This window comes from Corylus avellana, chromosome ca4 (assembly GCF_901000735.1).
Source record: "Corylus avellana chromosome ca4, CavTom2PMs-1.0".
In the NCBI taxonomy this organism is placed as follows: Eukaryota; Viridiplantae; Streptophyta; class Magnoliopsida; order Fagales; family Betulaceae; genus Corylus; species Corylus avellana.
Genome location: NC_081544.1, coordinates 24,389,764 through 24,413,814, shown reverse-complemented (window position 1 = coordinate 24,413,814; position 24,051 = coordinate 24,389,764). Strand labels below are relative to the sequence as shown.

Here is a 24,051-nt window from a genome sequence, read left to right as displayed (position 1 = left end):
TCAAACTGTACAAGTAGGGGTTCTTATTATTGGACACAAATTTCTTCCAGGAGTCTCTTTCCTTAGTTGTTCATATCTCTCCTCTCCCTCACACATGGTTTGAAAAATTGGGCACGTATCTTATTTGGTGGAAATGTTGCAAGTGGGTCTCAAGCTTAAGATTTGCTGAGGTACATCAGTTTGGGAAGCAAAAGCTTACTCACCTGCAAAGATTTTGGTGGAAAAATTGTGTTCAAGTGAAAAGGCTCTCCATAAACTATCGATCCCTAAAAGGTCTTGGTTTTTATTTTATTTTATTGATTTGATGTTTGTAAATGAAAATTTTGACTGGTTATATATAGTACAATCATAAAGAAGTTAACAAGGATTAATTGCAGCTGAATTTCCAAACATTACTGCATATAATTACAAATCCAGTCGTGATGAATTAATCACAAATGTGAAATGAAGACTCTTGATCTCGAGATATATGTGACAGGTCTTTATTGTCAAATTGATCTCCATACACTCACTTCTGACGTAGTGCTCCTGGACTTGCCTAGCATCCAACGAAGACTGAGTCGTTAACAATATTGTTTTAAACTTAATATAATAATTTTTATATTTTGTCGGTGTTGTGTAATAGACCAAAAAAATAATACAAAACAATCATGTATATATGAGAATACAAAATAAAGTATTTAAGCGTTTGATAACCCTTCTTTTTTAGAATGTATTTTTTTATTATTATTATTGAAAACTTATTTTGATATGACATAAATGTGAAATTCATTTGAGTTTGTAGTAAATGTTTTGTGGTTAAATTGTTAATTTTTTTTTTTTTTTAAAAAAAAAACTTTCTTGGTAGAAAAAAGAAAAAACATGGAAGAGGTTAGCAAACGGGCCTTAAAAATTTCCATGACTCATCCAATCTCAAAAACATTATTATGTCATATGAAAATTTGATAAACATCAACATATATAGATGGTCATGCCTTTTTTCGACGAAAGACAACCTTTGTCAGCGATGTAATCCTATTTTCCTCGAAGAAAACAAAACACGGCCAGTAAAAAAAAGAAATAAAGTCTTAATTAAAATAAAATAAAATAAAATCTTCAGTAAGTAAGATCTTAGCTTAGCGGTGATTCTCGTCATTAATATGCCAGTTATGCTTTTTCATCATGGGCTATATATATGCATGTTAACCTTTGGTATGAACTCTCGGATTGGAATGGCTCGGGTTACCTTTTGGCGATCATCCATCGGGTTTGGATTCTCGGGAATAATCTCTCGAAAAAATCTCTAAGGATGAAGTCTCAAGAATGATTTCTCGGAAACTCTTCTTAGAATAATCTCTCAGAAACTCTTCTCTAGACTAATTTCTTGGGAGTGTCCTACATCATTATGTCATGTAAAAATTTGGTACAATGTGATAGTTATGTGGAATTCTTATAAATACGATCGAGAAATGCAAAGCCAATATTCCTCGTAGGAAATTGATTTTTTTTTTTTTTTTTTAATCAAAGAGGGAGAGGGGAGAAGGGGAAAAAAGTAGAAAAGTAGCAAATTGATTGGCACACATATACCTCTCGACACATTAACTTTTGCAACAAACTTTGCCTAAAACTGGTAGACATCTATGTGATTCATGAGCCTAATTATAAATCACTCTTCGTATTAAATTAGGATTCTTTAAAATTCTTAGGATGTTAAGAATTCAACATTTATTCCCTCAACAATAGCTATCATATTCATTCATACATTAATATCGACAAGCTGATCATATGATAAAATTTAAATCTTTTAATTTGAAAATAATATTTGAAATTTGAAGAAATATACTTCTTGTGTTAGATTCTAATTAAACATGCATGGATAACACGTTGTTCTTCCAAGTTGACTTGATGAACTTTGGCTGTCAAGAAGTTAAGTTGGAGCAATTATCACAATACGTCAGACCTCGTCTTGACAGCCTCCAAACCCTGAAATATCAACCTTCTGTTTTTTTTTTTTTAAAAAAAAAAATTGTTAAAAAGATTTTGAAATCTTTAAATTTGTTTTAAAAAAATAGTTTGTCTTCTTTTTTTTCTTATTTTGGCCCTTAAAATTTTTTTTTATTTGAATTTCTAGTTCCGTCCTTACAGCTTATCAGTTTTATTTTGAAATTCAAATGTTTTTGATGTTAACTATGTTATTTGATTACTCTGTAATTGTTATAAAATCCGAGCAATTCAATCAGCTGCATCGTATCGTTTTCTAGCCTTTTCAATTATTGTTTAACTATCTCTATCTTTTACGTTGTCTCTTTAATTAATTGGGTATGGAGTATTTTTTATGGGTATCATGTTGTCGGTTTGAAAATCTATTACTTTTTAGCTCTGGAAATTAATGTTTTAGAATATATATATATGATGAAGTGACGAATTATTGTATTTGTCAATTGCCATTCATGTGATACGTAATACTTGTCTTATTCTTGAGAAAAAGGAGTTCATAATGCAAGATTTACCTATTATGGGGCTCACTAATTAATCAAAATACTAATATAATTGAAAAGATTAACATAATAGGATTATAGGAGCTAGAGAACTGTCTTTCCTGCTGTATGCTTTCTTTGGCTCTGTTTCTACCATGGGCTTTACGCAATTTGGTCATTTTCAGGACATAAAGTGTGAAATAATTTGGATGGAGACAAAAAGTATTTACTGTTATATAAATATATATGTGTGTGATCAGTTTGGCTGAAAAATGAATTCCTTACGTATTAATTTGTTAGTTGAGTGCATATATAGTCGAATTTGAAAGGGAATGTTTCCAACTTAGGTTCAATATATACTTGGTGGATTTAGTGGGACCAAACCACCAAAACATCCTTTGATCGTATTTGGCTTGGGATATTATATATATCAAACTAGTTTAATTAGTTTTTGCTGTTGTGCTATTTTGCAATATTGTTACTTGTACTAAGGTATACATTTGCTGCTATCAAATAACCAAGATCAGGAGTTGAAAAAACTCTGATGTTTTGTCAAACAACGTTGTGTGCGGAATGGTGGATATTTTTATTTACTAATACAAACTTGATCGAACGTCTGATAGGGAAATGCTTGGTTTTCATCTCATATTCATCTCCATACCAGAGATGGGCAAATTCATTGTTGAATCTATAAGACTTATATGTGAGTCCTACAAATTCAATAATATATTTTTAAAAAAAAGTTTGACAAAAGATGTGTAGGAGAATGACATCAATTAATGTATCTCCGCTTGATATGATATATTAGTATTGGTGCATTCTAGTGTGCTATTTGAGTAGCCAAATATTATATATGTATATGCTTAATTACATATTATCACTTTATTTATCAACCTATCCAATGATCCTTATATTCAAATCCAAATAACTAAAAGAGAAAAAAAAAATTAAAAAATCATTTAAGCTTGACGGAATTAGGGAAACTGCCGTACTATTATAAAAATTAAAGTTTAAAAAATCCTCAATAGTATAAGAACAATGTAATATTGGACCAAAAGAGATATAAATACTAGTTGAAAGAGCCAAAACAGAGAACAAAGTAATGGAACAAAAGAATTCTCAAAATCTCATTTTGGTGACACGACTAAAAATAAATCTGTAAGATAAAAATTAATAAGAAAATATTTGCATTGCTATTCATTGGATTGGGGCGTTAAATGTGCAAAATGTGCAGTTTATATATAGTATATAATTTGTAGCAAACACAATATATGAAACATTGAAAAGTAAATATAAAATTACTAGACTAAAAAATCTACAAAATTAAGTACACTAAATCGAGCATTCAACTTTACAAAAAGCTCCTGTCATGCAGTTAATATTTATGTAATCATGAACTGAGAATGTGACCCAGTTCTGCCACGTATGCATGCCTATTATTAGTATGGGTAGCCAGGTCAACTAGATTTAGGATACTTATCAAAATTACCATAAAACACATAGTATTTCGAGAAACTATACAACAGCTATATATGTCTTAGGCAAACACATCGAATGTAAGGTATTATACATGGATCATCAATTCGTAACATGCCAAATTAAGTAACAAGAAAACTCATTCAGACTACACTTCTCACTTAATATGATTGTCGATCAGATATCGCATCTGAATGAAACATCCTTGATCTCTTCTTTTACATGTTAGTTATCGCTTCATCGCATCCTTTGTCAATTTTTTAAACACAAGGAAGAGGATAACGAAGAAAGTTAGGCCAATGATACAGTTGGCAATGGCAAGATCCAAGGAATGCATTAACACAGCATATGTGCCTGTGACAAATGCTAGTACCATTGTTATCATGGCCCCCAAAATGAGTTGGTAGGCCAGCACGACAAGATACAGGCCATGTTTTTTATTGGAATTTTTGCCAAAAAAAAATGGCGTCACTAGGTGAATAAAGACGGCAGAACTTGACAACACCATGGATAAAGTATCTATGATAACGAATGCTTTGAAAGCAGTATTTTTTTTTAGAAGTGCAGAGCCTGGGTGTGAACCTTCTCCACTACCCGCGAAACCCCCAGGCATGGTAATACATGCTGCAAATGTCACGGTTGTAATCAGTGTAGCTACTACCAAATGGGCTTCGGATGCGTTCCGCAACAAAGATATCGAATCTTCATCTATCTTGTCTCCACCCTTGTCCTCATCCTCAAAAGTTATTACTCGTTGAGGTAGTCCATGCAATTCACGCTGAATTATAGACCTCTGTGTAATGTTTATACCGATATTATTAGAGATTTTTATATAGCTTGTAAGAAAAAAAGCACGTATAATGTTTTTTTATTTTAGAAAGGGATTTAGCATGGATTTTTTTTTTTAATAGGGTCAATTTTCTGTTGATGATTTATTATGGATTTTTATATACCTCATGGTCGCTATTTTTTTTATAGCCCCTAATTAATGTAATTATGAAAAATGAGAATATGTAGAAACATATATCATTTAATACATAAAAAAAAAAAAAAAAAAAAAAGTAAAACGTGTAGAAACTATTCTAGCACCTAATGTACATTGTCATTTGTTTATATAGATTATGATTTTTTAAAACCAACATGTAATTAACATGCAATGTATAAGAATTATAAGAACATATATACGAAAAAGGTTATCATATATATTCATATATGTAACTGTGACCAAATTGAAACGCTCAAATCGTTTAAAGACAGAATTGGAATTTAAAACAAGAAAAAGATAAAAAATTTGCTGCGTGTTATATTTTAGAAAAAGAAAAAGGAAAAAATGGAAGTGAAAATATGCGCGCAATGGCATTATTTATTTATTTCTTTACCCTCTTACTCTTAGAGCTGAGCATGCTTAAGCCATGTTGACTTCTGTATGGGTACATGACACGTGCCTTATGACACAGTCAATTAAACTTCCCAAATGACACAATTATCCCTTTCTAAATAAATCACACCCTTAAATTTTCAAAGTGCAAACAAAAGGGATCATTTTAAAAAGATTATTGCTACACATACTCAAATTTTTGTTATACTAATTTTTTTACACCTATAGGTGATTTTTAAAATTACCATTAAATTTTAGATGAATCTTTATTATATTTAATCCAATTATGTGTAGTACTACCTTTACAACATACACTTTAAAAAGTCAAACCATGATTTTAAAAAATGCTTAATTACATTTTTAAAAATTGCATTTTCGTTAACTGTATTTTATTATTATTATTTTTTTCAAATCGTATGTTTTAAAACCGTTGAACTAAATAGGCACTTAATTTAGTTAAAAAGACAAACATGCTATTCAAGGAAGAAAAAATGATTATTTAGAGTTAAATGAGATAGATAATGTAAAAATAGTTTGACATTTACTAATGCTTATTTAATTAAGATTGCTAAATATAAGAATTATTTTTTTGAGATTTTAAAATGCATTAAAACGTTTTTAACAATACTTAATTTGCATGATTTGAAATTTTCATTTGTAATATACTTTTATATCAACTTAATTAATTATGGATTTGTTTTTTCTTAATTAATTCATAAGCAACTAAAGTTTAATTCGTGTAAGAAAACGGAGAAAATTAATATTGAATATAAATACAAATTCTTTAGTTTTCCCCAAAAGCAGATAGTTATATTCGCTTAATAAATAAATATATAAATTTGAAGTATGTTTCTCAGAGAGCATATAAATGAGTGATTTTATTCCATAATTTAGAAGTTAATTATTTCATATACTCCTTTATAATTTTAGATGTAATTGATCGAACAGTTATACTAAGTTTAGAAAAAGAAAAAGGAGACTGATTATGAGAGAGGGAGAGAGAGAGGCAAAAAGTGATAGTTACCAGATGGATGGTCCTTAAACAGAAACTAAAGAGATTTGGTTGGTGATAAATACAAGAATTTTTATGGAGTCTTAAAAAAGAACCAACCACCATCTCCATCAAACTTTTTTTTTTTTTTTTTTCAATTAAGTATGTTTTTTTGTGTGTGTGGGCGTGTATAGCTTACACTAAATAAATGGAGAATACAATTAGGCAAATATTTGGTACCGTTTGTTAGTGATGGTGGCTGGTGTTGCCCTCTCTTGGGATGGGGGTGGGTTGTGACAAATTCAAATAGCGGGGGTTTTCAAACATTGTTAGATGGCCCCACCTCAATAACCAAAAACACAGAAAAATAAAGCAATATGTAAGATGAAAGATGAAATTATGTGTTACCTCTGTCCATGAACGTTTTTCAGTTGCGGCAGAGATATCCCACGCGTTGAGGTGTTGTTTGTTGAAGGCCATCTCGTCGAGTCGAGGGTGACTAACGAACTTCTTTAACTTTAATAATGATTCCGAAGAAGTAGTGGCATAGAAATGAAGAGGTGTATCCCCATCGGCATTCTTCTCATTCAAAAGGTTACTGAAAGACCAATTTTCTATTATAATATCCACGATAGTGTTTAGCTTATAACTCCTCCTTCCTTTGATAGCAAAATGGAGTACATTCCAACCTCTGTTATCAACCAGTTCGCAACAATCTGGACACCTTTCTACAATCACCTTCATTGCCAAATAATTACCATGTTGAGCTGCAATATGAAGAGGTGTCATACTCTTTGTGTCTTTCATGTATGCTACTTCTCTATCTTTATCCAACAACTGCTCAACCATGCTTGGAAAGCCGAAGTATGCAGCCAAGTGAAGTGGAGTCCAACCGTTATTGTCCTTTTTTCTACTTATACCATCAATTTTTTCCAGAATTCTTCTGACCATACCTAAAATAATTTAAATATGTTAAATTTAATGATTTTCTAAATGACACAATTAAGCAAGACTTGTCAGGAGATTAATTGAAAAAGGTACTCAATGTAATTTATTAAAGTTTAGTTTCTACTTTCTTCATAAAATTCAAATTAACATTAATAATCTCTTGTATCAACTCCCTTCCATTATATCTTTTTCATGAGTTGAACTGTAACAGGCAAATGCAGAACATGGATTACATCAAGTTTCTATTTAATCTCCTTGGCCTTAATTTGTTAATTTTAATTCAAAAATAGTTTAAATTAATTATGTTCTCTACAGCTAGCTAACGTGGCTTTCGTTGCAACTATATATGATTATTAATTATTATTAAGTGGAGAGGGGTCATTTCGTCTTTTAACAAAAAGTATATATATATAACCTGTTTTTCTTTTTCCATGTAGATTAATTAATCAATTAGCAATCACCAAAGATTTATGATTTGAAGCTAATAAGGCTGTTCCGTCATTGTTTAGAATGACTTTTTGTTAGATAGGTTTATATACTCAAATTACCAACAGCTTAACTTATAATTAAAACGACGATATTTTAGATTGAACCTCTAACAGTGAAATTAATAAGGGAAACAACGATATCTCTCTCGGCATCTATGTAAAGTACAATAATCATATTGTTTATTAAAAAAATTGTTATGAAAATAATTCAATTTTGAAACTTAATTATATGATTGTTGAATTTCTATACCAGACATCAAGCGTCCTTATATATATTTCATGAATTTATTATTTTTGGTCCACCACATAATTTTTATCAAAATTATAACAAACTTTAAAGAATTAAAGCTGCATTACTCATTAATTACTAAATTAATCATGCAAGTAGAACATTGAGAAAATAAATAGGTAGTACCTTTATCATCATGCTGTAAAGAATGTATTATAGCAGCATGCAAAGCCGTTCTACCAAGGGGACCCTCATGCATTGGTGATTCGCAGTTGTCTAAAATTTCGAACAATACATCTTTAAACCCTCTCTCGGCAGCTATGTAAAGTGGAGTCTCACCAGCATCATTAGCAGAATATGAAAAATCTGGGTCTTTACTAATCAACAATTTTACCACCTCAAGGTGATTATAACGTACAGCCTCATGCAAAGCCGTGTCTTTCTCTTTGTTCGTCATCCTCAGTAGTTCCTTTACTGGTTCAATCCCCTCTTCAAGGTCTTGATCATGGCGAGTTTGGGCGCGAGTTTGGGCACAATATTCGATTAGAACTTCCACTATGCCATCATGCCCGTACCTTGCCGCAATGTGCAATGGAGTTTCACATCTGGCATTCGCTTGCCGTAACAGTGAGGGACACATTTTAAGAATTTCTTCCACAAAGTTGGTTGTTGATTCTGATCCTACATTGGGAGTTGTTGATTCTGCTCCTGCATTGAGGGTTGTTGTTGATTCTGATCCTGCCACAATGTGCAATATTGGAGTTTCACTTTTGGCATTGGCTTGCCGTAATAATGAGGGACAGATTTTGAGAATTTTTTTCACAAAGTTAGTTGTTGATCCTAATCGTCCAATAAGGGTTGTTGATTCCGTTCCTGCATTAAGGGTTGTTGTTGATTCCGATCCTGCATTGGGGGTTGTTGAATTGGATTCGGAATTGAGGGATGTGATGTAAATATGGAGGATTGTATTTTTATTTGGGGTTAGTAGGAGGCCAAGAGACTCATGATCGATGACATTTTTGAAGACCTCGATTCTGCCTTCTGCTGCAGCATTGTAGTAAGCACAATCCATGCAAATGATGGTCTCTGTTTGCTCGGGCTGATTAGTATTAACAGATGCTTGAGATTCAAAGGAATTGGAGGGATCCTTTCTTTGAATAGAGTATTATAAATATCTCTCCAGCAAGTGATGGTCCGTCTACTAATAGTTTCTTTGCCTCGCCGTATACTCTCTGCTCTGCTCTTCACAAATAGCATGAACTAAGCACAAGGTCATGTGGAAAGCAAATAGTAATTCAAGGAATTTTAAAAAGGAGAAAGTGCACGGAAATTAACATGTCATCCCCTTGTAGACATTGCATAAATTGATCATATGAAAAATAAAAAAAAAATAAAAATTCTTTGGGCGTCTATAGATAGGCTATATATAGGAAACCATAAGTTTTGTTCATATGACTTAATAACGTCTAATTTGTTCATCCAATTCAATTCCCCTTCGTCCAAATGTTGCAGGTGTAGCACATACTCCAAAAAGTATTGTTCGTTTACTCTAATATAGGGGTGAAAATGTGGTTACAATTAATGGTTTTTAGCTAAAACAGTTAACAACAACCGTCTAGGCGGTTAGTAAAATCAGATAATAGCCTCCACTAAGCGGTTAGCAGTGCGGTACTGTTAACCGCTTTTTAAAATGAAAAAGAGAAAAAAAAAAAAATAGAAAAAGTCAAAATGACGTCGTTTCATATATATATATGGGATTAGCAGCCTTTTATAACCCCTTTCAAAAGCGGTTAGACAGTTAATGGTTAGGGCGGTTGGCCTGCCCGCTATTTTAGCCGTATTCTAATGACAACTCATGAGGACAAAAAATATGCATATTAGTAGAAGTGTACAAGTTAGCAATTATTACCTTTAATCGTTAATCGCTATTTTGCCTTAGGTGCATTTGTAAATAACCGCTGTTTTTAAAAAAGGGGTATTTTCAGCCTATTTTGGTGTTTCAAGCCTTAGTTGAGCCTTATTTTAAGACCCGTTTTAGATGATTTTTGGCATTTTCTAAATAATTAGATGGCTTCAAAATAATCAAGCTTAAGAATATTATTATTATTACTTTGAATAAAGATCAATATCATTATTCATTAAACTTAAAACCGAAACATTACATCAAACGCACTAAAATGAAGTCGTTTTGTATATGATTTTTATGTATAATATATATAATATATATGAGGGTACAGTTAGCAATAATTAACCGTCCCGTCCTAAGAGATTAACGATTTTTTACACCTAACACCGCCACCAATCTGAATCAAGCATCAAACTCACATTACGAATTTTTTTGCGAAATTTCATAGCTAAACGGCAACAACCACATGAGAGAAAAAGCTCAAACATCCTAAGTAATTGAGTAAAAAAGGTGAGATAAGGTGAAATTACCGCGGTGGAGATGACAATCGTAAGTCGTGGCTTCCAGCGTGAAAGTCACTTCAGGTTGTCCACATTGAGCAAGTATGTGAGACAGAGAAGAGTGATATGGGGAGACGAAGATGATCAAAGAAAACAAAGAAATGATCACCGGAGAAAGAAAATAGAAAAAAAAATGCAGGTGGGATGGTTATGACTTATGAGTAGTGTGGTGTAAGGCAACGTGGTTCCTAAATATATAGGCAAAGTCTGTAACAAGTTGAGGATAAAATTGAATTTCGCACTAGTTTCAGAGAGTTTTGTTGGCAAAGTGTGGCTCACCTTTGTTGACAATTGGGTTCACTCTCATTACTCATCACATTTCTCCACGTAGATAATTGCAGCTGCAATCTTTGACAAAAAAAGGGCTTTGTTGAAGACTTGGCAGATTGTCTTTATTCCTCTAAGAAGCCTTGTGTCATTTGTCTTTATTAAAGCTTATAGATCAGAGGGCTTCTAGATGAAGGAAGAAAAATAGGTGTGAAAGGAGAATTATGGGCTGTGCTATAGTTGTGGGCTATGCTATAGAGTGAGTGACCGAAATGTTTGAAACATGGGTGCAGAAAATTGCCAATATAACAAAATGGAAGGCCACTTGCAAATTAGACACCAACGAGAGTTTCTTAAAAGAAAGTGAGAGTGCTTTCAGAGAAAGAGCAAGAAAAATCTAAGAGCAGGGGTGGAATCAGGATTTTGAGTGTGGGAGGACGATTTTTTTTTTTTTTTTTAATTAAAAGGGTAGGCTGGAGATATCAGTTATGACTATCTTATCTGAGCGTGAATATAGTAACACCTACCTAACTTATATAATTTCATAGTAAATCATAAGTCATTTTTGTTAGAATTTTATTATAATTTTTATTACCACTAACAAGTGAAAGCATGACAAATAAATTAATGAATTAAAACCCATCAAATTAACCAACAATGAAAGCTAGAAACAAAACTTGTATAACATCAAAATACAGTAAATACTTATTCAAAATTATTAGCAATATAAACTAAGCACAATCTATATGATTCAAGAAAAATTGTACCGTTGAGCATGAATTGTTTCTCCTAACAAAATGCCATGAGGCTCCCAACTACAAAAATGCTAAGCATGAGAGTATGAGATAAGCCAAAACAATGTTACAGCCAGCAATAATTAAGATAACCCAAATTTTAATCCTATGAAATCTCAAATTAGATAAGTCAAAATGTTAATTTTAATATTTAACAACTAAGCCATGAAAATTATTCATAAAAAAAAAAAAAAAAAAAAAATTTAAAAAAAAGCCGTGAAAATTATCTAGAAGAAAAAAGAAAATATGAGAGTTTGAGACAAGCCAAATCCACTCCAGCAAGGGCTCTCTCTCTCTCCATGCGTGAATCTGGAAATACCCGAATCTAGCAAATACCCTAAACAAATACCCAGTGATTGCCGTTTCTTCGTATTTCCCCACCATATGACTTAGCAAGCTGCTGTCTCTCTCTCTCTCTTTATTACCCATTCTTCCTTTATTATTTCTAAGCCTATTTTTCTTTTGAGTAATCTTGGACTTGGCAGGGACTTTGCCAGTGAAGCAAATCTGAGTCTTCTCTCTCTCTTGCTCATATTCAAGTGCGGGCTTCAAAAACCAGATACCCAGATCAAGTTGATGCGCAGTGAAGTTGATTTTGAAACATTTGGGTGATGGGTGGTTGACTTCACCTTCAGTGATTTGAGGTAGACTTTCCTTCCTTCTTGTTTTGGTGAAAATGGGGATTCAGCCAAGGCGGCTCAAAAGGAATAAAAAATTATTTTGGGGACAATTTAAGAATTTTTCGGTGAGAGAGAGAGTGTTGAAGATAAAAAGAATAAAAAAAAAGTGATGGGACAATTTGTTGAAGAATTTTTTGGTTAGAGAGTTTTGGGGGGACATCTTCAGTAATTTGGGGGGACAAATTTTGAAATTTGGGGATATATATAAAATTTCACATGCTAATATAAAATTTCTGAAAACTTTTGGGTCCCCCACTCATCAACGTACGTCCGCCCCTGTCTAGGAGTAGTGTTTTTTTTTTTTTTTTGAGAGAGTGAGCAAAACATAAGAGTGCATACTTTGTAGGAGTGTGAGATACAGTGTCTGAGTGAGATTTGCTGATTCATAATTGTGGTTCATTCAAAGTAATATAGTAATATCTAGTGTGCTCTGTGAACGCAAACAGTATTGACCGAACCACATATAAATTCTTATCTTATGCCTGTATATTTTATTGTGTTGTTGTATTCTTGATAAATTGAATCCCAAGATCCAGTTAAGAGGAATTAGCGGCGTCCTAATTTCCCAACAAGTTTTACCCCTGTAAATAATTTGAGCGTGGGGTATGAACAAATTGAAGGAAAATGGAAAGAGTAAAAGAAAGGAAAAGGTATAAAACCACATCGGTGCGTTTGACAACCGGTTTTAGCTCCTGTGCTGTGCACTGTAGAGTAAGTTTGAATTGCTGACCAAAAGCTGCAGCATGAAAGACATGCTGCAGAGCTTTTGCTGTGTTTAACACACCTATTTTCAGCCTGCATTTAGTGTTCCAAGACTATCCCTGCAGCAAACCCTCTCTGAATAATGAAGTAAAAAAAAGTTGAAAGAAATATCACATTAAATGTGTTTGCTACAGGGGCAGTTTTGGAACACAGCAAAAAGCAAAAAGCACTGCAACATGTCTTTCATGCTGCAGCTTTTGGTGAACAATTCAAACTTACTCTATTGTGCACAGCACACGTACAGATCCAAAACCGGTTGTCAAATACACCCTATTGTTTTTTCTTTCCACGTGTTTCATGTACATTTTCCTGTCATTCACTACTTTATTGATGTCCTCTGTAAATAATTTGAGCAGGTATCAACAAACTGAAAGAATGGGGAAAACTGGAAAAGTAAAAGGAAGGAAAAGATATAAGACAGGAGACAAAAGACAGTGGTGTACGAAAAGATGTCATCCACTACTTTCTTTCAGACTTTGTCCCAAACTCCTTCGGCTGGAGACCTAACCACCACATATTGCACCGATCCTGTCATGTTTCAGATTTTTTTTTTTTTCTTTCCAATTCCACTTGTTTCACATTTTCCTGTCATCCATTACTTTATTGTCCTCAAGCCTCAGCCCAACTTAATGAGCTGTTAAGTGTTGTAGCATGGACCAAGTAAGAATTCGTTGTGCTAAAGAAAAATAAATAATAATTGTAGAAAATGTTAAAATATAACATGTCCTAATTGTTGGGGTGGTCTCTGTTTACGTGGAGACCAACCCGCGTAGATAAGCACAAAGAGTTAAAACCTTTTGTGTGCAATATAAAAGGAAAAGCACTTTGTGCTTTTGTGTTCACGTGAGACTAGGAGACTAAGAGACAAAAAAAAAAAAAAAAGAAAGGAGAAAAAAGAAAGAGTGCAGCGCAGGGAGAGAAAGAAAAAGACAAAGAAGAAAATGGTTACGCTTTTTCACATTCATCAGAGATTGAAAAGTCGTTTGTAGTTTGATTTTAATGCAATTTTAGAGTGGTGCTCCAGACAACAAGTGCTACGTATTAACTGGTGTCGATGTCGATTGTTGAAATTCCTCTCTAGTTACTTAATTGCTAACAGGGCGGATCCACATATACCATTCGTCCCCCCAAAAGTTTTAAAATTATTCTTCGAATATGTCATTTTAAAAAAATTGTCCCTACAAAATGCTATATTTGTCCCCCCATAATTTTTCTTTTCACATTTTCCCCCCTCTTGCAACATAGAAAACCGGAAATACCCCCATCCAATTAGTTTCTTCCCGTTGGCTTCTGACCAAACTCCAGACCTGATTTGAAACTTGAAACTACTTTTTTGTGGGACTTTGAGCTTTGCACTCTGCATAGCATCATGTCAACTTGTCAAGGCATCAAGTCATTACACTCAAGAAATAGCATTTCTTTGTTGGGTCCAATACACTGGATTTGCTATTTTAGGTGATTTTTTTTTTTTTTTTTTTTGTTCAAAACTGAACCTACCATAATCAAGATGACACCAAGCTCACAACTAATTTTTTAGGGATCCAATCCAATGATATAGTTCAAGTCTCACAAAATTTTCAATTTTTTTTTATAAAAAAAAATGCAAAATCAGTTGCTGTGATTTACTTGATTTGCAATTAACTCTATGTGGTATCAAAATGAATTCATACGTCCTTAAGATTAGGGCCGGCAATTTTGACACGACCCGCGAATCCGACACGAACACGACACGAAAAAACAGGTATTGGGTTTGGGCTAATCGGGTTCGGGTCGTAATCGGGTCTACCCGATTAAGACCCGAAAATTTCGTGTTTGGCGGGTCGACCTGTCCGGTCTGGCGGGTCGACCCGCCAAACCCGGTTTTTTTTTTCCTTTTTTCTGGACCCGGCGACCCGGTTTTTTTTTCTTGGTTTTTTTCTGGACCCGGCAGCAGCTCACGCACGCTGGCACGCACGAATCTCGCCTCACTGCCTCAGACTCCTCACGTCAGTCTTAGTATCCATGGTTAGAATAAGACTTTTGGTATACAAGGCATTAGCAATCAATTTTTTTTCTATAAAACTGAAGGGAATCTAAAGCAATCATCTCATAAATATTGTCTAATCCAGACAGCAATTACTTTAATTTTACAGCTGTATCAAATTCTGCATTATATTGCACATCCTTTTAGTCTTTCTTAGGAGAGGTAGATAATTAAATGTAAGCAATGAATTACAAAATGACAAAATTAAATAAGCAAATGATAATTGTTAATTGTAGATAAAAATTAAATAACTTTATTTAAGTTGAAAAAAAGAAAAGTGGTTGTTGATTAGGGGGAACACAGGCTACACGCGCTGGGATGTGTATGTGAACGCCAATTGATTTGTGGATGTGAAACATCAACTAAATATCCAAATTTCAATGGATGGCTACCGACCCATGGTGGATGCCTCTCTAAGCATTGATGCCATTGTTTGTTTCGGATAGCAAATTTGTGATCTTTAGAAAAACTTTACTGTACTTTAGTAACTTTACCTTATCGTTGCTAAAATGAAAATCACTTAAATTATAACTATTCTATTATATTACACATTTTGATAAATGTATTTGCACAATTAAATAAGGGTCTTGGTCTTCTATGGCTCTCATGGAATTCAAAAATATTGAGTCTTGGCCTAGGGTTGGATGCTAAAAAAAAATGTCTGAGAATTTGTATCTTTGTTCAAATTAATTTTTTAACACTTTTGTTACATGTGGGACTAAATTATAAGTGGACTATTTTAATAAATGAACTTACTTGTTTTAACTTTTAACTTTTAAGTTTAGGTGAAATTATGAGTTTAGTAATTTATTTTGGAGTACAATTTGTCAATTACGGTCACTTTCCAATTTTTTTTTTTTCTTATTCTTTATTAAAGCCTTTAATCTCTTAGAACTCAATTTTTTGCATTGACTATATTGATGTATAATGTATTAGTATTATTATTACAATTTTGAATATTAATTTTAATTTTTTTTAAAAAATTATAGTTTAGGGTAATCGGGTCGTGTCGGGTCGTGTCTACCCGTTTATACCCGGTTATTTTAAACGGGTCGTGTCGGGTTACCCGGTTATTTTCGTGTCGTAATCGTGTAAAACCCGATTACCCGTTTAGCTAAACGGGTCGTGTCTGGGTATAGGCTAATCGTGTAACGGGTACCCGCGGGTCATAATCGGGTCGTGTATGGGTACCCATTTTGCCACCCCTACTTAAGATATCCAAAAAATAATAATTTAATTCTTACTATCAAATTGCGTTGACTGACTTAATAGATTTTGATAGCGTAAAACATTATAATTAATAAAATTGTGATACTTGTCTTATTTAAGTTGGTGTCACACCACTCAATAAGACCGACTTCGTCAAACTGTACAAGTAGGGGTTCTTATTATTGGACACAAATTTCTTCCAGGAGTCTCTTTCCTTAGTTGTTCATATCTCTCCTCTCCCTCACACATGGTTTGAAAAATTGGGCACGTATCTTATTTGGTGGAAATGTTGCAAGTGGGTCTCAAGCTTAAGATTTGCTGAGGTACATCAGTTTGGGAAGCAAAAGCTTACTCACCTGCAAAGATTTTGGTGGAAAAATTGTGTTCAAGTGAAAAGGCTCTCCATAAACTATCGATCCCTAAAAGGTCTTGGTTTTTATTTTATTTTATTGATTTGATGTTTGTAAATGAAAATTTTGACTGGTTATATATAGTACAATCATAAAGAAGTTAACAAGGATTAATTGCAGCTGAATTTCCAAACATTACTGCATATAATTACAAATCCAGTCGTGATGAATTAATCACAAATGTGAAATGAAGACTCTTGATCTCGAGATATATGTGACAGGTCTTTATTGTCAAATTGATCTCCATACACTCACTTCTGACGTAGTGCTCCTGGACTTGCCTAGCATCCAACGAAGACTGAGTCGTTAACAATATTGTTTTAAACTTAATATAATAATTTTTATATTTTGTCGGTGTTGTGTAATAGACCAAAAAAATAATACAAAACAATCATGTATATATGAGAATACAAAATAAAGTATTTAAGCGTTTGATAACCCTTCTTTTTTAGAATGTATTTTTTTATTATTATTATTGAAAACTTATTTTGATATGACATAAATGTGAAATTCATTTGAGTTTGTAGTAAATGTTTTGTGGTTAAATTGTTAATTTTTTTTTTTTTTTAAAAAAAAAACTTTCTTGGTAGAAAAAAGAAAAAACATGGAAGAGGTTAGCAAACGGGCCTTAAAAATTTCCATGACTCATCCAATCTCAAAAACATTATTATGTCATATGAAAATTTGATAAACATCAACATATATAGATGGTCATGCCTTTTTTCGACGAAAGACAACCTTTGTCAGCGATGTAATCCTATTTTCCTCGAAGAAAACAAAACACGGCCAGTAAAAAAAAGAAATAAAGTCTTAATTAAAATAAAATAAAATAAAATCTTCAGTAAGTAAGATCTTAGCTTAGCGGTGATTCTCGTCATTAATATGCCAGTTATGCTTTTTCATCATGGGCTATATATATGCATGTTAACCTTTGGTATGAACTCTCGGATTGGAATGGCTCGGGTTACCTTTTGGCGATCATCCATCGGGTTTGGATTCTCGGGAATAATCTCTCGAAAAAATCTCTAAGGATGAAGTCTCAAGAATGATTTCTCGGAAACTCTTCTTAGAATAATCTCTCAGAAACTCTTCTCTAGACTAATTTCTTGGGAGTGTCCTACATCATTATGTCATGTAAAAATTTGGTACAATGTGATAGTTATGTGGAATTCTTATAAATACGATCGAGAAATGCAAAGCCAATATTCCTCGTAGGAAATTGATTTTTTTTTTTTTTTTTTAATCAAAGAGGGAGAGGGGAGAAGGGGAAAAAAGTAGAAAAGTAGCAAATTGATTGGCACACATATACCTCTCGACACATTAACTTTTGCAACAAACTTTGCCTAAAACTGGTAGACATCTATGTGATTCATGAGCCTAATTATAAATCACTCTTCGTATTAAATTAGGATTCTTTAAAATTCTTAGGATGTTAAGAATTCAACATTTATTCCCTCAACAATAGCTATCATATTCATTCATACATTAATATCGACAAGCTGATCATATGATAAAATTTAAATCTTTTAATTTGAAAATAATATTTGAAATTTGAAGAAATATACTTCTTGTGTTAGATTCTAATTAAACATGCATGGATAACACGTTGTTCTTCCAAGTTGACTTGATGAACTTTGGCTGTCAAGAAGTTAAGTTGGAGCAATTATCACAATACGTCAGACCTCGTCTTGACAGCCTCCAAACCCTGAAATATCAACCTTCTGTTTTTTTTTTTTTAAAAAAAAAAATTGTTAAAAAGATTTTGAAATCTTTAAATTTGTTTTAAAAAAATAGTTTGTCTTCTTTTTTTTCTTATTTTGGCCCTTAAAATTTTTTTTTATTTGAATTTCTAGTTCCGTCCTTACAGCTTATCAGTTTTATTTTGAAATTCAAATGTTTTTGATGTTAACTATGTTATTTGATTACTCTGTAATTGTTATAAAATCCGAGCAATTCAATCAGCTGCATCGTATCGTTTTCTAGCCTTTTCAATTATTGTTTAACTATCTCTATCTTTTACGTTGTCTCTTTAATTAATTGGGTATGGAGTATTTTTTATGGGTATCATGTTGTCGGTTTGAAAATCTATTACTTTTTAGCTCTGGAAATTAATGTTTTAGAATATATATATATGATGAAGTGACGAATTATTGTATTTGTCAATTGCCATTCATGTGATACGTAATACTTGTCTTATTCTTGAGAAAAAGGAGTTCATAATGCAAGATTTACCTATTATGGGGCTCACTAATTAATCAAAATACTAATATAATTGAAAAGATTAACATAATAGGATTATAGGAGCTAGAGAACTGTCTTTCCTGCTGTATGCTTTCTTTGGCTCTGTTTCTACCATGGGCTTTACGCAATTTGGTCATTTTCAGGACATAAAGTGTGAAATAATTTGGATGGAGACAAAAAGTATTTACTGTTATATAAATATATATGTGTGTGATCAGTTTGGCTGAAAAATGAATTCCTTACGTATTAATTTGTTAGTTGAGTGCATATATAGTCGAATTTGAAAGGGAATGTTTCCAACTTAGGTTCAATATATACTTGGTGGATTTAGTGGGACCAAACCACCAAAACATCCTTTGATCGTATTTGGCTTGGGATATTATATATATCAAACTAGTTTAATTAGTTTTTGCTGTTGTGCTATTTTGCAATATTGTTACTTGTACTAAGGTATACATTTGCTGCTATCAAATAACCAAGATCAGGAGTTGAAAAAACTCTGATGTTTTGTCAAACAACGTTGTGTGCGGAATGGTGGATATTTTTATTTACTAATACAAACTTGATCGAACGTCTGATAGGGAAATGCTTGGTTTTCATCTCATATTCATCTCCATACCAGAGATGGGCAAATTCATTGTTGAATCTATAAGACTTATATGTGAGTCCTACAAATTCAATAATATATTTTTAAAAAAAAGTTTGACAAAAGATGTGTAGGAGAATGACATCAATTAATGTATCTCCGCTTGATATGATATATTAGTATTGGTGCATTCTAGTGTGCTATTTGAGTAGCCAAATATTATATATGTATATGCTTAATTACATATTATCACTTTATTTATCAACCTATCCAATGATCCTTATATTCAAATCCAAATAACTAAAAGAGAAAAAAAAAATTAAAAAATCATTTAAGCTTGACGGAATTAGGGAAACTGCCGTACTATTATAAAAATTAAAGTTTAAAAAATCCTCAATAGTATAAGAACAATGTAATATTGGACCAAAAGAGATATAAATACTAGTTGAAAGAGCCAAAACAGAGAACAAAGTAATGGAACAAAAGAATTCTCAAAATCTCATTTTGGTGACACGACTAAAAATAAATCTGTAAGATAAAAATTAATAAGAAAATATTTGCATTGCTATTCATTGGATTGGGGCGTTAAATGTGCAAAATGTGCAGTTTATATATAGTATATAATTTGTAGCAAACACAATATATGAAACATTGAAAAGTAAATATAAAATTACTAGACTAAAAAATCTACAAAATTAAGTACACTAAATCGAGCATTCAACTTTACAAAAAGCTCCTGTCATGCAGTTAATATTTATGTAATCATGAACTGAGAATGTGACCCAGTTCTGCCACGTATGCATGCCTATTATTAGTATGGGTAGCCAGGTCAACTAGATTTAGGATACTTATCAAAATTACCATAAAACACATAGTATTTCGAGAAACTATACAACAGCTATATATGTCTTAGGCAAACACATCGAATGTAAGGTATTATACATGGATCATCAATTCGTAACATGCCAAATTAAGTAACAAGAAAACTCATTCAGACTACACTTCTCACTTAATATGATTGTCGATCAGATATCGCATCTGAATGAAACATCCTTGATCTCTTCTTTTACATGTTAGTTATCGCTTCATCGCATCCTTTGTCAATTTTTTAAACACAAGGAAGAGGATAACGAAGAAAGTTAGGCCAATGATACAGTTGGCAATGGCAAGATCCAAGGAATGCATTAACACAGCATATGTGCCTGTGACAAATGCTAGTACCATTGTTATCATGGCCCCCAAAATGAGTTGGTAGGCCAGCACGACAAGATACAGGCCATGTTTTTTATTGGAATTTTTGCCAAAAAAAAATGGCGTCACTAGGTGAATAAAGACGGCAGAACTTGACAACACCATGGATAAAGTATCTATGATAACGAATGCTTTGAAAGCAGTATTTTTTTTTAGAAGTGCAGAGCCTGGGTGTGAACCTTCTCCACTACCCGCGAAACCCCCAGGCATGGTAATACATGCTGCAAATGTCACGGTTGTAATCAGTGTAGCTACTACCAAATGGGCTTCGGATGCGTTCCGCAACAAAGATATCGAATCTTCATCTATCTTGTCTCCACCCTTGTCCTCATCCTCAAAAGTTATTACTCGTTGAGGTAGTCCATGCAATTCACGCTGAATTATAGACCTCTGTGTAATGTTTATACCGATATTATTAGAGATTTTTATATAGCTTGTAAGAAAAAAAGCACGTATAATGTTTTTTTATTTTAGAAAGGGATTTAGCATGGATTTTTTTTTTTAATAGGGTCAATTTTCTGTTGATGATTTATTATGGATTTTTATATACCTCATGGTCGCTATTTTTTTTATAGCCCCTAATTAATGTAATTATGAAAAATGAGAATATGTAGAAACATATATCATTTAATACATAAAAAAAAAAAAAAAAAAAAAAGTAAAACGTGTAGAAACTATTCTAGCACCTAATGTACATTGTCATTTGTTTATATAGATTATGATTTTTTAAAACCAACATGTAATTAACATGCAATGTATAAGAATTATAAGAACATATATACGAAAAAGGTTATCATATATATTCATATATGTAACTGTGACCAAATTGAAACGCTCAAATCGTTTAAAGACAGAATTGGAATTTAAAACAAGAAAAAGATAAAAAATTTGCTGCGTGTTATATTTTAGAAAAAGAAAAAGGAAAAAATGGAAGTGAAAATATGCGCGCAATGGCATTATTTATTTATTTCTTTACCCTCTTACTCTTAGAGCTGAGCATGCTTAAGCCATGTTGACTTCTGTATGGGTACATGACACGTGCCTTATGACACAGTCAATTAAACTTCCCAAATGACACAATTATCCCTTTCTAAATAAATCACACCCTTAAATTTTCAAAGTGCAAACAAAAGGGATCATTTTAAAAAGATTATTGCTACACATACTCAAATTTTTGTTATACTAATTTTTTTACACCTATAGGTGATTTTTAAAATTACCATTAAATTTTAGATGAATCTTTATTATATTTAATCCAATTATGTGTAGTACTACCTTTACAACATACACTTTAAAAAGTCAAACCATGATTTTAAAAAATGCTTAATTACATTTTTAAAAATTGCATTTTCGTTAACTGTATTTTATTATTATTATTTTTTTTTCAAATCGTATGTTTTAAAACCGTTGAACTAATTAAATAGGCACTTAATTTAGTTAAAAAGACAAACATGCTATTCAAGGAAGAAAAAATGATTATTTAGAGTTAAATGAGATAGATAATGTAAAAATAGTTTGACATTTACTAATGCTTATTTAATTAAGATTGCTAAATATAAGAATTATTTTTTTGAGATTTTAAAATGCATTAAAACGTTTTTAACAATACTTAATTTGCATGATTTGAAATTTTCATTTGTAATATACTTTTATATCAACTTAATTAATTATGGATTTGTTTTTTCTTAATTAATTCATAAGCAACTAAAGTTTAATTCGTGTAAGAAAACGGAGAAAATTAATATTGAATATAAATACAAATTCTTTAGTTTTCCCCAAAAGCAGATAGTTATATTCGCTTAATAAATAAATATATAAATTTGAAGTATGTTTCTCAGAGAGCATATAAATGAGTGATTTTATTCCATAATTTAGAAGTTAATTATTTCATATACTCCTTTATAATTTTAGATGTAATTGATCGAACAGTTATACTAAGTTTAGAAAAAGAAAAAGGAGACTGATTATGAGAGAGGGAGAGAGAGAGGCAAAAAGTGATAGTTACCAGATGGATGGTCCTTAAACAGAAACTAAAGAGATTTGGTTGGTGATAAATACAAGAATTTTTATGGAGTCTTAAAAAAGAACCAACCACCATCTCCATCAAACTTTTTTTTTTTTTTTTTTCAATTAAGTATGTTTTTTTGTGTGTGTGGGCGTGTATAGCTTACACTAAATAAATGGAGAATACAATTAGGCAAATATTTGGTACCGTTTGTTAGTGATGGTGGCTGGTGTTGCCCTCTCTTGGGATGGGGGTGGGTTGTGACAAATTCAAATAGCGGGGGTTTTCAAACATTGTTAGATGGCCCCACCTCAATAACCAAAAACACAGAAAAATAAAGCAATATGTAAGATGAAAGATGAAATTATGTGTTACCTCTGTCCATGAACGTTTTTCAGTTGCGGCAGAGATATCCCACGCGTTGAGGTGTTGTTTGTTGAAGGCCATCTCGTCGAGTCGAGGGTGACTAACGAACTTCTTTAACTTTAATAATGATTCCGAAGAAGTAGTGGCATAGAAATGAAGAGGTGTATCCCCATCGGCATTCTTCTCATTCAAAAGGTTACTGAAAGACCAATTTTCTATTATAATATCCACGATAGTGTTTAGCTTATAACTCCTCCTTCCTTTGATAGCAAAATGGAGTACATTCCAACCTCTGTTATCAACCAGTTCGCAACAATCTGGACACCTTTCTACAATCACCTTCATTGCCAAATAATTACCATGTTGAGCTGCAATATGAAGAGGTGTCATACTCTTTGTGTCTTTCATGTATGCTACTTCTCTATCTTTATCCAACAACTGCTCAACCATGCTTGGAAAGCCGAAGTATGCAGCCAAGTGAAGTGGAGTCCAACCGTTATTGTCCTTTTTTCTACTTATACCATCAATTTTTTCCAGAATTCTTCTGACCATACCTAAAATAATTTAAATATGTTAAATTTAATGATTTTCTAAATGACACAATTAAGCAAGACTTGTCAGGAGATTAATTGAAAAAGGTACTCAATGTAATTTATTAAAGTTTAGTTTCTACTTTCTTCATAAAATTCAAATTAACATTAATAATCTCTTGTATCAACTCCCTTCCATTATATCTTTTTCATGAGTTGAACTGTAACAGGCAAATGCAGAACATGGATTACATCAAGTTTCTATTTAATCTCCTTGGCCTTAATTTGTTAATTTTAATTCAAAAATAGTTTAAATTAATTATGTTCTCTACAGCTAGCTAACGTGGCTTTCGTTGCAACTATATATGATTATTAATTATTATTAAGTGGAGAGGGGTCATTTCGTCTTTTAACAAAAAGTATATATATATAACCTGTTTTTCTTTTTCCATGTAGATTAATTAATCAATTAGCAATCACCAAAGATTTATGATT

The 24,051-nt window shown here is 32.3% G+C and overlaps 2 protein-coding genes across 3 annotated transcripts; both read right to left on the bottom strand.

Moving 5' to 3' along the window:
• Positions 1-4,008: 4,008 nt before the first annotated feature.
• LOC132179165 (protein ACCELERATED CELL DEATH 6-like) lies at positions 4,009-10,794 on the bottom strand. Of its 2 annotated transcripts, XM_059591817.1 has the most exons (4): positions 10,712-10,794; positions 8,153-9,203; positions 6,710-7,254; positions 4,009-4,725 (listed from the first exon to the last, which is right to left on the bottom strand). In XM_059591817.1, the coding sequence occupies exons 2-4, from the start codon at positions 9,036-9,038 to the stop codon at positions 4,162-4,164; spliced, it is 1,995 nt and encodes a 664-aa protein (XP_059447800.1). In that variant the 5' UTR covers positions 9,039-9,203; positions 10,712-10,794; the 3' UTR covers positions 4,009-4,161. The 2 variants fall into 2 exon arrangements, with proteins under 2 accessions (XP_059447800.1, XP_059447799.1); XM_059591816.1 differs by lacking the exon at positions 10,712-10,794 and having other exon boundaries at positions 8,153-9,312.
• A 9,534-nt stretch (positions 10,795-20,328) lies between these two features.
• LOC132178260 (protein ACCELERATED CELL DEATH 6-like) lies at positions 20,329-23,578 on the bottom strand. The gene is made up of 2 exons (XM_059590710.1): positions 23,036-23,578; positions 20,329-21,045 (listed from the first exon to the last, which is right to left on the bottom strand). The coding sequence occupies exons 1-2, from the start codon at positions 23,576-23,578 to the stop codon at positions 20,482-20,484; spliced, it is 1,107 nt and encodes a 368-aa protein (XP_059446693.1). The 3' UTR covers positions 20,329-20,481.
• Positions 23,579-24,051: the final 473 nt, after the last annotated feature.

Coding starts and splice junctions, on each gene's coding strand:
- LOC132179165 (XM_059591817.1), bottom strand. CDS start 9,038: ATGGATTGTGCTTACTACAATGCTGCAGCAGAAGGCAGAATCGAGGTC. Junction 7,255..8,152: donor TTTACAGCATGATGATAAAG/GTACTACCTATT, acceptor AAATTATTTTAG/GTATGGTCAGAAGAATTCTG. Junction 4,726..6,709: donor AAAAACGTTCATGGACAGAG/GTAACACATAAT, acceptor AACATTACACAG/AGGTCTATAATTCAGCGTGA.
- LOC132178260 (XM_059590710.1), bottom strand. CDS start 23,578: ATGGTCAGAAGAATTCTGGAAAAAATTGATGGTATAAGTAGAAAAAAG. Junction 21,046..23,035: donor AAAAACGTTCATGGACAGAG/GTAACACATAAT, acceptor AACATTACACAG/AGGTCTATAATTCAGCGTGA.